The sequence below is a fragment of the Ruditapes philippinarum genome, unplaced genomic scaffold, assembly GCF_026571515.1.
Source record: "Ruditapes philippinarum isolate M1 unplaced genomic scaffold, ASM2657151v2 ctg2657_1_1_1_1, whole genome shotgun sequence".
In the NCBI taxonomy this organism is placed as follows: domain Eukaryota; kingdom Metazoa; phylum Mollusca; class Bivalvia; order Venerida; family Veneridae; genus Ruditapes; species Ruditapes philippinarum.
Window position 1 is genome coordinate 274,011 of NW_026853342.1, and position 15,769 is coordinate 289,779.

Here is a 15,769-nt window from a genome sequence, read left to right on the forward strand (position 1 = left end):
TAACAATGTTTAAATTCACCACTTTAAAAACTCCTGACAGCTGGTGGGTATAGTACATCTTTAATCCTTCCGCCAACAAATGAGTTCCTGGAGAATACACAAAAAACAACTTTTAAAGTCATCATATAACACACAAAAACTACACACATGCAATAAAAACACTTTAATTATGACCAATCTTACTAGAGATGACTTAATTTCGGCCACTTCAAAATTTTAAAGAACTACTTTCTAGACTACAACGGGTTCACCGGGTTGAGACCATAAACTTCCTGTGACACCGAGAGCGCGTAGCGCCCGAGGTGTTTCATGAAATTTTTCCTAAACGTTAAGATCGATGTACGAGGCCGATATCCAACTTACACGTCAAACCTGGCATGAGCAATGGCTGATCCGAGCATTTGACATAATGCACAAAGATTATTTTTAACGAATACGATCATGATATGCGGTGATGACAGGATATCGTATATCGTAACAAGTAAAACACTTTTATAAACGTTCTGCTTAAGAATAACAAATATTTTTCATTTAACTCTCTTTTCTTTTTTAAAATGATAATTAAAGATGTACTGTGCTCATCCTTGAGTAAAATATTTTAATCACAGAAATTTATTGAAATATTTAACATTCTTACAGAGTATATCTAATTTGAATAAAATAATGAGGAAGCTGCGTTCTCTTGAACAGGTCAGTTAAACTTTTCTTAATGATACTGTGTACTCATAGTGTGACCACCGCGACAGTGTGTTTAGTATCTACTTCGTGTGAAGTCAAAACATGTTTATTTTTAAAACTGCTTAATATGCAATTTAGATAATGGGTCCTGAATGCAAGTTGTGTAAAAGATGATAGTATTTCGTACATTATCATACATTGCATCAGACCACGAAATATGTGTATGTATATTGCTGGATTTCGGTCTAACCTTTACTACAAAGATTTGTTAAATCATACCATCATATCGTGTACACTTTAACTGAAATTCAAAAAATCAAATTTATTTCTAGATTTCTGGAAGTAAAATATACACATACTGTGTATCAAGGGACATAACTATATATTAACTTTTCGCATTTTGTCTTCCCTGATTGTCGGACTTATATTTAAAACTGTCTGCATACAAAAAAATGGAGGTCGGAGGTAAAAAAATCGAGCCACCATTTTATGATTTTGGGGGCATTGAAACAGAAACTATTCCTTTCAATATAGTAAGGGACCATGGAGTTTTGTTATACTTTAGCACCATTTATTGCTATCGAACGTCTGTGGGGAGCCAGAGATTTTAGGTTCATGAATTTTCACGGGTCCTCCTTAGCGAAGTCGGCCAAAGATTGCCTGCGCCAGATGTTAAAAGAATACCGTTCATCTCGACGCAGTTGTCAACTTTCAAACTGCAAGTGATCCAGACTGTGTCGTGTTTAAGATTTATTTAAATGTACAATTACAATTTCATTCATGAATGGATTAAATACAAATCCTTACGACAAAACCAACATAATGAGTTTGCGACCAGCATGGATCCAGACCAGCCTGCGCATCCGCGCAGTCTGATCAGGATCCATGCTGTTCGCTATCAGTTTCTCTACTTGTTATAGGGTTTGTAAGCGAACAGCATGGATCCTGATCAGACTGCGCAGGCTGGTCTGGATCCATGCTGGTCGCAAACTCATTAATTTGGTTTTGTCGTGACGCGGCTCAATTATTATGTCCCAGTATCAAAAGTGAAAATGTTTCTAGCTTCCTACACAGTCGAGCTAGAACAAATTCTGTATTAACCAATGATGTTACATGTACAAAGTGTAAGCAGGATCGGTATCCCATACAACAAAATTGAAACTGTTGCAGGCTCGGGCTTGATTGAGCCTGTTCATGGACGGTAATGGAAAGTGCAAGTAACCATCCATGCCCCCTAGCACCGGCTAAAGCAGAAAATGGTGAAATTCGAATTTGGAAACAATCCGAAGATGTGAACATGTAGCACCTCTGAGCACTTTCATACTCATGTGAGCTAAACAAACAACAGAAGACCATTGTAGTATTAGAAGATTTTTTATTGATATACTGAACATTAAGTTCAATATACGTCATGTCATAAACACTGTATCAAATCTTAGAAAAAAAAATTTAAACCACATAATGATGAGTATATACAATGTACAACATAATAACAAATAGTGTATGAAACCTTCCTATCACTTGGGGCGGCAAAAAGAAGACAATGTCAATAGTAAAAAAAAAACATAATAAATTTACACAATACGAAAATTTGTTGTTTTAAATAAATAGATTTACAAAGTCAATTATTCCACATATAAGAATGTCTTAAATCTGCAATCGATTATTTTGAATCTATGATAGATTATCAAAATTAACGCAGACATTACAATGTACATTAATACCAACGCTCCAACACAATTCATGACTGTGTGACTGTCTTTACATTAAAAATATGTATGGCTAAACAATTTGGGGCCAAAGGTTTAAAGGCCTACTATGCCTCAGAAATGTTTTTATGTTTATTTCACAAAACCTTTTTATTTCCATTGTACCTTTATAATTTCCAAATTGCTAAGCAATGGCCAATTATCTACATTTTTGGCAATAAGTGCATATTTGTATTTTAGTTTTTTGTATGGAAGTCAAACTACCAAGTTATTTACATTTTGCTATTTTTATAACAAATAATTTCACAATTACCGATATTTTTAATCAAGTGATAAGCATTTAACATATTATAAATCCATTATTTAAACCTTATATTACTCATGTTTTCCCTTTTTAAATAAGTAAATATTCATTTGTTTCTAAGGCATAATGTGCCTTTAAAATCACTGGAAGCTTATGGTAAAATGTCACATAGCTAGAGGGAAGAACAAAGCCTGAATTTCCTTGCCTGGTAAACAACCAATCACTTATATTTCAAGTTATGTAATATTCAAACACGATATCAACACTTTACATGCAGTTTTCATACAGATATGGACTAAAAGTTTGCAACAAGTAGATAACTAACTTGAAGCTCAGACTCAATTATTGTTATAAAGATGAAATTTGGTGATTATTTTGTATTACTATCAGATATATATTCATCACCATACATTAAATAGTAGTTCAGCCAATCAAATTACTTATTGTAACTTAAACCAATCAAATTGCATGTTTCTTCAAAAATTTGATTTCGTCAGTAAAAAAACCAATCAAATCATTTGATACATGCATAAAAACTCTAACAATATATATATATAAAGTACATACACTATAGAAAGAAATCTTGATTTAAGCCAACAGCTTGCCATACAACAGCAAACACATCTTTCTAAAAATAGCTTCTTTAATATTTACACTTTAAATATTGCACATATATTGTTCATGATTTTGTTTTTGATGATTTAGACAATCATGCCTCATGATTTAGACAATCTTGCCTCATGATTTAGACAATCTTGCCTCATGATTTAGACAATCATGCCTCATGATTTAGACAATCATGCCTCATGATTTAGACAATCTTGCCTCATGATTTAGACAATCTTGCCTCATGATTTAGACAATCATGCCTCATGATTTAGACAATCATTGCCTCATGATTTAGACAATCATGCAGTTTTACTGAAATATTTACATCAATTTTACATACATGTAAATGTGGCCAAGCAATAAACACCCTTTTCATAATAGTAAAATAATACAACTTGTATAGGCCATTCAACTTAATGCTAAATTGATAAAGTCAATTAAAAATAGTGTACACTGTACTCCTGGAAATGTAAATAAAAGTTTATCATACTCTCATTAATCTATAGTATATATAAGTGTCATTTTCTCCTCTTGTAAATTAATATCAGTTAATAACTATTTCTTCTTTTCAGAGTCTAATTGAAGCCTATTTAGTATTATTGTATTCTCTTATATAACAATCTTTTTTCTTCTTCTTCAATATTGTTAATTAAACTATTCAATTTCCAATAATGTGAAAAAACTCCAAATATCCTTTCATGTCAATTGATCGTAATTAAAGTATTATAAATTTAAATTATAAAACAATTCATTCTTCAATGTCAACTACAAAAATCATTTCTATTCATACCATTAACTTCATAATGAAATTCGTTTCCTAAATAAAATTGGATAAATGTCATTGCTGCTATTACATTTCACTCCATTTGGAGCTAATATTAACATAATAAGTAATATTCCAATAGATCAGGTCGCTGTCACATTTTACTCCCTTGCAGACTAATAATAACATAACAGTATTCCAATTAATCAAATCACTGTAACATTTTACTCCCTTTCATGCTAATATTAACTATCCCAATAAAGCTGTTACATTTTACTCCCTTTCATGCTAATATTAACTATTCCAATTAAGCTGTTACATTTTACTCCCTTTTATGCTAATATTAACATTATAAGTAATATTCTGATGAATCAATCTACTTATCATTATACAATATAGCATGGCTGGTATGATTGACTCCCTAGCACATTTAATTTCTTTTACACATGATTGACTAAAAGTTATGACAGCTGTTACATTTCACTCCCATTTACATTTTGAATAACTAGGATGATAATACTGTAGTGGCTAACATAACAAAAATACATAAAATTATTTTCCTACATTTTTTGTCAGTGCTTAAAACATTTATTATCAATATTAATGTATTTTCAATCCATCCAGGCTCTACCCATATTTCAATTTCTGATGAAAACATGTAAATATTTCTTATTTTCTATATTAAACTATTCATCCTATTTTATGGTAACAACACACGCATTGCCATCTAAAACTACCTTCTCTAAAATTGAAGACATTATTTTGTGACAATAATGCATGAAATTAAGACATGAATGAACTAATAAATGAATTTATATGAAATTATACAAATTGTATTTATCAAGATACATAATTACAGATGGACTTAATTAAAATATTTGTTTCTATTTATAGTGCCATGGTGGCTATTACAAAAGTGATTGAGAACTTATATTTGACTCATGTGGATTTTACAAGATCAGGAGCACACAAAGTATTTTAGCCAGACAATGTTACATAACTAACCATATAACCAGATAAAATTGCAGACAACCTTTTCATAAGTAACCATATAACCATTTAACTAACCTGCCTAACATCTTAATAACTTATTCATCACACAGCAAAATTATTTAGAGGAAAAACGAAATATACATCATATATTGACAGCAGCCATGTTATAAAGGTTTTAATGAATGTAAATATCAGTCATGCTTTATCCAATGAAAAACGACGTTACAAACAATCAGTTTTATGAAATAAAAGAAATTAATGACACTAAATGAAAACTCACCATGACAAAAAATAGGTGGTCAGGAAATCATTCCAAGTTAATCACGATCAAAGAATTCACAACCATTTAACAACACATTGAATCATCAATTCTGCCTTCTTTTTTTTAACTCTATAGTGATGTATCAACTAATGTTATTGCTATACATGTAATAAGAAAAATTCTTATTTACCCTATGAACAATAAAATATTTGGTTTTTTGTTTGTTTTTTTTTTACAAAACTTTTTGTGGAATTCACTTTCTGTAACAAAAAAGTACAACCTACAATAAATTTTGGCTGAGTAAATTTCAACATGACTTCTTAAGTTTCTTGATTTTGCATTTTAAAAATAAGTATACTGAAGTACAACCTAACTTATATTAATTTAAAAAATATTAAAGCAAAAATGTTCCACAAATACTTCTGTTTGGAAGGTAACATAGTGTTCACTATAAATTATGATATAAAAATGATATTTCATACAACTGTACGTACATAATTACAACAATAAAATGTATGTATTGATAATGATGATATTAATGATGATTTTGATGATGACAATGATGATGATAATGATGATTTTGTGTGATACTCACAAAGTGAGAGTGTGCGAGGTTAACTTTGTTACTGTCCATTTGCTGACAATTTATTCTTACACTTATATTTGATTTTTACTTTTTCAAAAAAAAAGTAAAATCCAGAAAATTTTCATGTTTGTCAAATAATTATATTGTCTGCCTGAGACCTCAAAAACAACAACAAACTAAATTTTCTTTCTAAATAAATCAATAATAGTTATAGTATTTCATTTCAAGTTTTCATCAGATCAAGTGACAGTAACTATTAGTCAGCATTTCTATAAGTGCTATCAATATTATTTTGCCTTTAAAAAGTGTCAACTTCCTTACTCAAAAAGAGAAAAAAACTATTGCATAAATGCATAAAAATCTGAGAATATAGAAAAAAAACTTTCAACATTAATGGTGGCAAAAAATGTACAGTTGTTTTACATGATTATTTACAATGAAAGATGGTGAAATATTGTATATACACACATATATATTACAATGATTAAACTGTCGTAATGATGCTTCTCTTCTTTCCCGTTGTTTCTTCGTCAGACTCGCTACGTTCCGATGACGTGTTCAGCTGAGCTTGCCGCCTTGCTAACAGCATCTCCGTCTTAGTTAAATGCTGGGTTGGCGAATATTTGGCAGATGCATTTAACTGCGACTTGTCAGCTGTACTTTCATATCTGTCAATATCATAATTATCTACTGTACAATTATTGGAAGCGTTTACTTTCACATTGTTTGAAAATGGCACATTTGAGTTATGATTCTGAACACTGTTTTGATCGTTTCTTTGATATTTACCTAACTCTGGACTTTTTTGACCAGTCGATTTCACATTTGATAAGCAAACCTTCGGAGCATTTGAACTAAGTACATTATAATCTTCATCATCTGACTTATCAATGTCTATGAGGTATTCAGCACTTCTTTTTAAACTAGAGGTTGACGATCCAAGAACTTGGCTAGAATTATCATCTGATTCTATCTTCTTCTCACATTTAACACTTTTATTCAATTTTGCCTCCTTTTTGCTCATTTTTAATTCACTTTTGTTTAATTTTGATTGAGCTTTCAGTTCAGCCTTTAACTGCTTCTGTTCGGCTTTACTCAATTTTATCTCAGATTTGTTCATCTTGGCCTCTTTTTCTTTCTTGTTTTGTTTACCATTTTCTCCAGATTTTTTACCATCTTTCTCCGTCAAGATCATAGACTTGCTCTGCTTATCAGTGTTGGACTTTTTGGAACCACCAAACATTTTACTCACTGCATTGAGGAAACCTGAAGAACCACGGAAACCTTTCTTCTTCTTGGTTGACATACCAGAGATATCTGATGCTCTCAACTTATCATCCCGTCGTATCCAAACTTCCTGATTCTCGTCATAGTCATAATGCGACACTGTCATGTTTGCTGAGAAATTCAAACTCTCTGATCTTTTCACTAACGGTAACGTACGACTTGAATCTTCTGCATGTGGCAATGTCGCATAGTCATTATGCGACTTCTTTTTTGTCCACGTCCCAGAGTGAATTCTTCCAAACTCAAGCTCAATCTCACTCATGGATCCACTTTTACTGAGTCTCTTAGCCGGTGATCCAGTCAAGTCCATTCTACTGGTGTCAACAGTATCATCATAGTAGCTGTCTATTTTGTTCCGGTTATCTTCTATACTCTTAGACATAACTTCTATTGATTTCTCCACATTTGAAGCCCAAGCATCATCCAGATTATACTCTACACCAATTTCAAAAGCAGAAAAATCTCGGCAAGTCTTGTTTAATTCATTATCATCAAATATGGACTTAATCTGTTTGGTCGGCTTGCCCTCATTACTAGAAACACTTGCACTTTTATTCATGTGCGAGCCAGATTTTTGGGAATTATCGTGCGTTGGAATTTGACTTTTTTCATTAGTTACATCTAACTTATCATATGTTGAACTTCTATTTAAGCCTTCTACGGTAGATTCATCAAGTATATATGTATTTCGGTTGGTATTTGCCTTTGGTGATGTTCCTCTCTTCTTAGATGCTTCATCTTTCTTTTTATTGTCTTTTGATTTTTCTTTCCCCTTTGCAATAGGCAATTTTGATACAGCTTTTTTATCTTTATTTTTACCTTTGTCCTCAGATTTCCAAAGACCAGAGATTTTGCTGGTCACACCCTTCTTACCGTTTTGTTTCTTATCATTTTTCGCTGTTTCACTGGAAGATGATCCTTTCCTACTCATATTCACTGGAGTGGAGGGTCTAGAATTCGTCTTTAAACTATTGTTGGATCCTGTCTTGATGAGCCCACTTGAAACACTTGCAAGTGAAACACCACTACTTGACTTAGTAACTTTATCCCTACTTGAGGAACTTCGAAGACTCTGTCCACTTCCGGATTTGTTTAAGCCTGTTTTACAAGGGCTTGGGATTTTTGAGCCTTTCAACGTGTTCTTCACTTCAGACGTTGCTGTCTTCTTCAGTTTAGAATCCTTTTTCCTTTTTGGTGTCTGTTCAGGTGTGAAACTGTAAGTACTTAATGCCTTGCTCCATGAATCTGGTGGACTGTCACTCGATGTTGTGGAAAAACTGTTACTATTATTAGAAGTGTTACTAAAATTAGATTTTGAAGATCCACTGGAATTACGATTGATGCTGGAGGATTCACTAATTTTCTTCTGTCTCAGCCTTACACCTGCAATATTTTCCTTATTTTTCTCATCAGGGGAAATCACTGGTGCATTTCTATTGGTTGATTCTTTAATAAATGTTCCCTGCTTAGACAGAGATTTTGGTTTGTCAGTCGTCTCATTTGGATCTTTTGTTACCCTTGTATTAGTATTTGATTTGGAAGGAATTTTGGAAGGTGAATTGGAAGACTGACTCTTGTTAGAGTTATTGCTCCTATTTGCTGACCCACTCCTATTTGATGAGCCACTTCTATTTGATGACCCACTTTTGTTTGCAGAATCACTACGATTCACTGAGTCACTCCTGTTTGAAGAAGAGCTACGATTTCCTAGAGTTTGTCTAGCATTGTGTTGTGATCTTTGGTCAAGTGACGAAGACCTTTGTGGCGTTCCTGGTTTACTGACTCGAGACTTCTGTGCTCCTTGGCTGGCCTTTACAGGCGTACTGGAAGCTTGAGGCATCGTCTTCAAAGATTTCTTTCCAGCATTGGACTGGTTCAATGTAGTTGGAGATGATGAACCAGGAACTGTCCTCGGAGAAATTTTACCAATATTGGAACCAGACTGTATCCTACCCTTGTTTGTTTTAGCAATGGAATTTGTAGATGAGGAGGGAGAAGACACCGATTTACTGCTGTACAATGGCTTTCGTTTTCCTCGAACACCTTTAACTTCAGGCTCTGTGGTTTTCTGAGTCTGCATAGGAGTTCCTGGTTTCACAATTCTTGGACCCCTGCTACTATTACTGTTTGCTTTATTTCCTGAACTTTCACTGGGGAAGTCTGAGTCCACTGACCAAGTGTTGGAAGCCTCTGAAGGAGTATCTGACATGTAACCATTTGAAACAAGAGACAGAGTCTCATTTTCTATGAAATTTTCTTCGTCAACAGTTGATGTACCGGATAGCACCATACGATTCATCATTTCCGACATTACAATGTTGGCATTCTCAGCTAAAGCTCTCTCGTCTTCAGATGTTATACTTGCCTCCATTCCTTGCACCTTCATACCTCTGTTACCTAAACATTCATTATCAAAACTATTCATGGCTTTAGTAATATTTCTTTCAGTCAGCGTTGCATCATGACTCATTTGACCTGCTGTTTCATCTCCATCAGCACCAAAGCGGTAACTACCAACCAGGGAGTCATTTAGAATATCCTCATCTGTATCAGGAGCCATACTGCTTGGAAATGACTGTTTGCTTATACTCTCTACACTTATTTCTGTGTTTCCACTGCAAGTCATGAAGAAGTTATAATCTGATGCGGGAGAATCCGTCTTCTCACTTTCATGGTCATCTCCTTTCTCCACACTTCTAGTCATTTTCTGTACTTGATGTACAATATTCTGGGTTTCAGAGATCAACTGTTGTCGCTGTTTTTCCACAGCTTCATTGTTATGTAAATGACTTCCTTGAGTTCCTTGATACATTGCTACTGAATCCCACGAGCCTCTGTGTACATTTGTACCATACTGAGCTAACTGATGATTGGACATATCCTTGTAATGTTTCTCACTATCCTGTGACCTTGACCGCCTGCAAGGACGTCCCTTAGCGTCCATTGTTGGTTTACGAAATATCTCATCACTTGACTTGTGAGGTTGTTGACGCCAGTTAGAGTATCTGGAATCGTGTTCTCCAGATCGTTCCAGTTCATCACCTGAAGATGCATTCCTTTTATATGCCAGATTACCAGTTCTACTATTGCCACTGTGATTTTTATCACCCCTAATAGATTGTGTGTTACGTCTCAATTCTTCTCGCGATGGTCTAGTCCTTGGTGGCAAAGCTGAACTTATACAATCCTCCAACAGCGCCATGTCATCAGGATCATCATCCTCATCAGAGTGAACGCTAAGGGAACTTAGTGAGCTATTCCTAGAGAAACAAATTGGTGTATGCTCCACCTTAAAGCCAGCTTGTTCATCTCTAGACGCATGTTTAGAATGCCCTTCGTTGGCATGTTTTTGTTTAGCTTTGTTTGTGTTTTCAACAGTTTTTTCATTCTCTAAGTCATGGATTGAGCTCAGAGATGAATTTCTAGAGAAGCATAATGGCGTTCCTTCTACACCATACTTTTTTGTTTCATCGGATACAGAATGAATCTTTGAGATTGGTTCTTCTTTAACTGACTGTTCCTCACTTGACTGACCAACCACGTGTCTCTCCAAATGTTTCCCAGACTGCATAGAGTTATTACTTACACTTGAAGAACGAGATTCAGGTCTCTTTTCAACACTGATATTCTCTGTAACTTGGTTCTGTGATGCATTATTTGAGAATTGTTTGGCTGGACTATTATCGCCTTTGACAAGTTGATTGGCAAGAGCTTTAATTTGCTGTGACATATCATTTTTACTATCGTCTGTCATTATACTTAATGAACTCAGAGAATCATTGCAGGAGAATGACTGAGGTGTACCTTCTGTTTTATAAACTTTCATGGAGTCACCCCCTCCATCTGACTGAAGGAAAACAGAGTCATTTGAAGTACCATAAGTGGCAGTATGACTATAGTTTGTGTTTGCACTGGTGCCTACACTAGTGTCCATTGCCACACTGGATGGAAGAGATTTTCTACCTTTAGGTTTATCAGCTGGGTAGTTTGAGTCCGTAGTTAGATCACTGAGGGATGTTGCTTGTGACAGATTGCTTGGAGTACCTTCAATAGCATATGTTTTCACTTGATCTGCACTATCAGAAAAATGTTGATATTGTGGCACATTACAGGCATTCCTTTGATCCTGTGTTAAACTTGATGTCCTCTGTGGCTGGAAATGTTTTGGTATGTTTGAGTCATTAATTTTCTTTTCCATAACTATGTTTTTATCTGGACGATTACTTTCAGCACCTTCAGGTTTCCTATCCATAGATCGACGTAGCTTCCCTGGTTTTGGTGAAGGCATAGCGGACATTATCAATTCAGAAAGAAGATCTTCACTTTCCTCAATTGAAGAACTGTTGTCCGAGTGACAATCATCTACTCTAGCAGGAGGAATAGTGTTTTCATTGTTTGTGGCAGAGGATACCTTATCACTTATCTTGACATGCTCATCAAAATTTGCATTCAGACTACTTAAGTCACTACATGAGCCAGTTCTTGAGTAATTCTGTGGCGTCCCTTCAGTAGCGTAAGTCATGATGGCATCCTCTCCATTATCAAAGTCATTCCTCAAAAAGCCAAAAATCTGTGGATTGAACTGTGGATGGATAGATGGAAGCCCACGATTGGCCAAAGCCTGATTAACAGCTGGATTAGCTAGATGCCTGGAATTCTGTTGTTGACTAGAGACCACGTTTTGAGGTAGAGGCTGTTGCTTGGCATCTGGTAGCTTTTGAGTATATGGAGCAGGCTTACTAAATACATTGTGATTTTGGGTCACTGCCTCTTGTACTGAGTTTTGTACTGAAGCCTTCCTGTTTGATTTTGGTGAACCAACTTTAGGAGAGGCATATGCAGATCCGCTGAATGGTGTATCTTCTGTATTATAACATTTAATGCTGTCAGTTTCAGTATCAAATTCATCTCGAAACTGTTTAGCTCTTGCCATTTTCGGTGATTCTGGTGCAGATCCACTGAATGGCGTATCTTCAGTTGCAAATGATCTTACTGTATCTTGGTTATAACTGTCTGGTATTCTATGGTGATCTTCAAACTTTCTATTCATTTGCGGCGACGTCTGCATTGATCCAGAAAAAGGAGTATCCTCAGTTGCAAATGTTTTGCAGCCTTCTTCTTCAAATTCATAATTTGAAAGATTTCTGGCTTTCTGGAGAATAAAAGGATTGTTGATATTTGTTTGTGCTTCTGACTTTGGTACTGATCGTGTAATGACTGACTGTGCGTTTGAAGTATTAAAAGGTGATTCTTCTAATCCCGTAGAATCAATGCTTGAATCCAACTGAGACATTTGCTGAACTTGCTTGTGTTGAAGAGGTCTTGGTATGTGTGATTTTTGTTTTCCTGGAGAAGATCCCTGTGATCCTTGACTGCTACACTTAGATTTAGAATCTGGTGAAACTTCCTGGCTTTTGTTAGTAAGTTTCAAGCTTTTCTTAGCAGAGCTTTGTCCACTTGAAGATCTACCACTACTTTCAACATTTTGTCCTGACTTGGCAGGAGTTTTGGATGACCTTGAACTTGATCCACTGTCAGGTTTACTAGAACCACTTGATTTTCTTTTAATGACATTGTCCGAAGAGCTTTTCCGAATTTTCTTAGAACTAATTGGCATTGCAGAGCTGATAATATTAGCTAGCAAATCATCTTCTCCTTCAGATACATCTGAGTTGGATGACATATCCTTATCATCTGCTTTGTTTGAATTAGCTTTGTCTTGTTTAGTATTTGCATCAGTTTTGGCACCATCTGCTTTGGCATTGTTATCTACAGGATTTGCATACGAATTACTTTGAGTATCAGCACCATTCTCTACTTCAATCTTTTTCAAAGGCACACCGCCATTGCTTGCAGACTTGCTTTTTAATGTCTCATCGTTCTGGTTGCTATGGGAACTATTTGCATGACTACCTTTACTTTTAGGTGTTTCTACTAATGTCTTATCATTTATGTTATAGTTATCACTTGTAATACAGCTGAGTTCACTAAGGTTATCCTGAAACACTGGAGGTGTACCTTCTTCTGCATAGACTACAGGTGCTTCGGATTTGGAAGAACAAGTTTCATAGTCCAACATTTTATCCATAGAGCTCATGGCAAAAAAATGTCCCAAGGGATTCACTCTCTGCACTGAATCATTGACTTTAGATGTAAACTGTTGAGGTAAAGGAGGCTGATGTCCCCTGGGAAACATGTCATTCCCATTTTGTTTATTTGATGGGAATAATTCCTGATTAACTGGTTTTCTATTTGGGTTTCTCTCTGGTGATTTAGTTCGTCTTGGACTAGGTGGCATGGTTTCACTCGGTGAGTCTGGGAGTTCACTTGGAGAGACCACTTCACTTGCACGTCTGCTATATTCACTAAAGACAGAGCTGTGAACAGACTGTGTATCAAAACTGCTCAATGAACCTAAAGAAGTGCATCTACTGAACATCATTGGTGTTTCCTGAACATGCTCTTTGTCATCAAATGTTACAGTTTTGTGTTCTTTTTCAGCACTATCAGTGTTACCATCTCTAAGCTCATCGTGTTTTTGTCTAAATGTGTTTGGAGTCATGGGAGGGGGTGGCATTTTTACCATACTATTATTGGCACAAGCATGTTCATCAATACTTTCTAAAGGTCCAGCAGGTCGTTTACTTGGATCCTGCCTGTCTGCAGCTTCACTGCTATGTAGGCTACTTAGTGAGCTCACACGTGAGAAAACTGGTGTGCCTTCTTCGCAGTAAGTCTTTGGCTGATCGTAAGGAGCAAGATCGTTATTGTTGTCATGAAAGCTTCTCTCCTGTGGCTCATCACTGTCCCTACTGTTTGACTCTTGTGATCTTCGGTCAAATTTCAAGTGATAATTTGCTATTACAGTTGTTCCAGTCTGAATATCAGTAATATTGCTCCCAGATCGGCTGCTTTTATCCCCTTCATATCTTTGGCCTTGGTCTGACCTTAATCTCAAACTCATCTCATCAGACTTAGAACTTTGATCTGTGGCAGATTTTTCTCCATATTTAGAGCTATAATTCTGAGTTTCATCATCATTCTCCTCTGCAGGACAATGATGTTCAGCTTCCTCCAGAATCTTCACAGCCGTACTTAAGTCAGTTAGAGAAGTTGCAGTGCTAAGGTAAGGAGTATCCTCTGTACAGAATGTTTTAATCTGGTCATCATCAATAGCCTGGTCTAGACTATCGTTATATCTGCGAGCTTCTTCTAGTTTACAATCAGCACAATGGGGATCTGATTCTTCATACTGGGCAGCGTAATTAATTCTTTCATCGTTATACTGTTCAGCGTTATATTCAGCACCATATCGAGCACTATAATCTGTTGGCTGATCAGGATCATCCAGATCAGTTTCAGCGTAAGCACTATTGTAATTATTCAAGTGTTTATTTCCTTCTTGTCCAGCATAGAACATATTTTTACCTGAATTATTGAACTGGTTCTGAACACTACCTGGTGGTAATTGCTGGTTCCCGACATAGTTACCCATCATTGGAGGATGTGGGGGCTGACCTAGCCTTGGATCTCTTTGGTTAGCTAGACCACCTTCATGATACTTCATACTATAATCTAAAGGTTTCTCGTCATCATCATCTCCGTTTCTACCATCCTGATGTTGTTGCTGTTGAAGTCTTTGATTTTGGTATATTGTGTTTGGTACATTAAATTGGCCCGACTGATTCTGAGGTAAGTTGTTCACCAAGTATCTCTGGTAAGCGGATGCATGTTGAGCACTTAGAACATGAGCTGGATATGACGCATGCTGCTGAGACTGAAAATGATGTTGTTGTTGTTGCTGTTGTTGTTGATGTTGCTGTAATGATGCATGATTCTGGGACCTTACAATGGAGACAGGAAGTGGAGTTTTGAAAACTGCAGAGTCATTATCTGGTGGTTGACCATCGATACCAGCATGCAGTGCAACTTCCTGCATGACTTGCAAAATTCTACTGTTCGGAGCACCAAGTGGATTGCGTTCTGTTCTACCCTCGAATAAGACTCTCTGACCAACTTGTAACCCTTCCTTATGTCTGTCTAAGCTACCACCCATGTTTGGATGAGTACGGGCACCAGCTTTCCCTCCAGAGGTATGCCTTGCTCTATCGTGAGAAATGTCAGAGTGTGTGCTTCCCACACTGTCTTGACTTCCAGACCTTGCTACACCTGGTTGAGTTTTTAGTTGATTTTCATATAGAGCATGGTCCCCACTTTGGCTTCTTGGAATAATTGGCCCCCTTAACATTTGTCGCTGCCGTTCACCATCTAATAATGGATAGACTGGATACATAAAATGACCGGATTCTTGTTTCTTTGATTCAACTGGACTGTCCCTCGGACTCTCTACATTTTCACAAGTCTCTGATAAATTTTGGTCGATCTCTGATTCTAGGGCACGCTGTTTTCTGACATGTAATGATGGACGATTTCCATTTGCTTGCTTATTCATTTCAATATTTTTCATGGCTGGTCGAGCAGCTAGAAGATTCTTTAATGCTGCACTACTTCCCATAGATATCATTTTATGTTTTGAGTGCACGAGATTTCGTAACATGCCCACAGCACCCATGTCCAC

The 15,769-nt window shown here is 36.0% G+C and overlaps 1 protein-coding gene across 1 annotated transcript in view; it reads right to left on the bottom strand.

Annotated features, from left to right (window-relative positions):
- Positions 1–2,033: 2,033 nt before the first annotated feature.
- LOC132736568 (adenomatous polyposis coli protein-like) overlaps positions 2,034–15,769 on the bottom strand; it is a 58,632-nt gene continuing 44,896 nt past the window's right edge. Inside the window, 1 exon segment of the mRNA XM_060723719.1 lies at positions 2,034–15,768. Within this exon segment, the coding sequence (XP_060579702.1) occupies positions 6,389–15,768 (9,380 nt within the window). The 3' untranslated portion in view covers positions 2,034–6,388.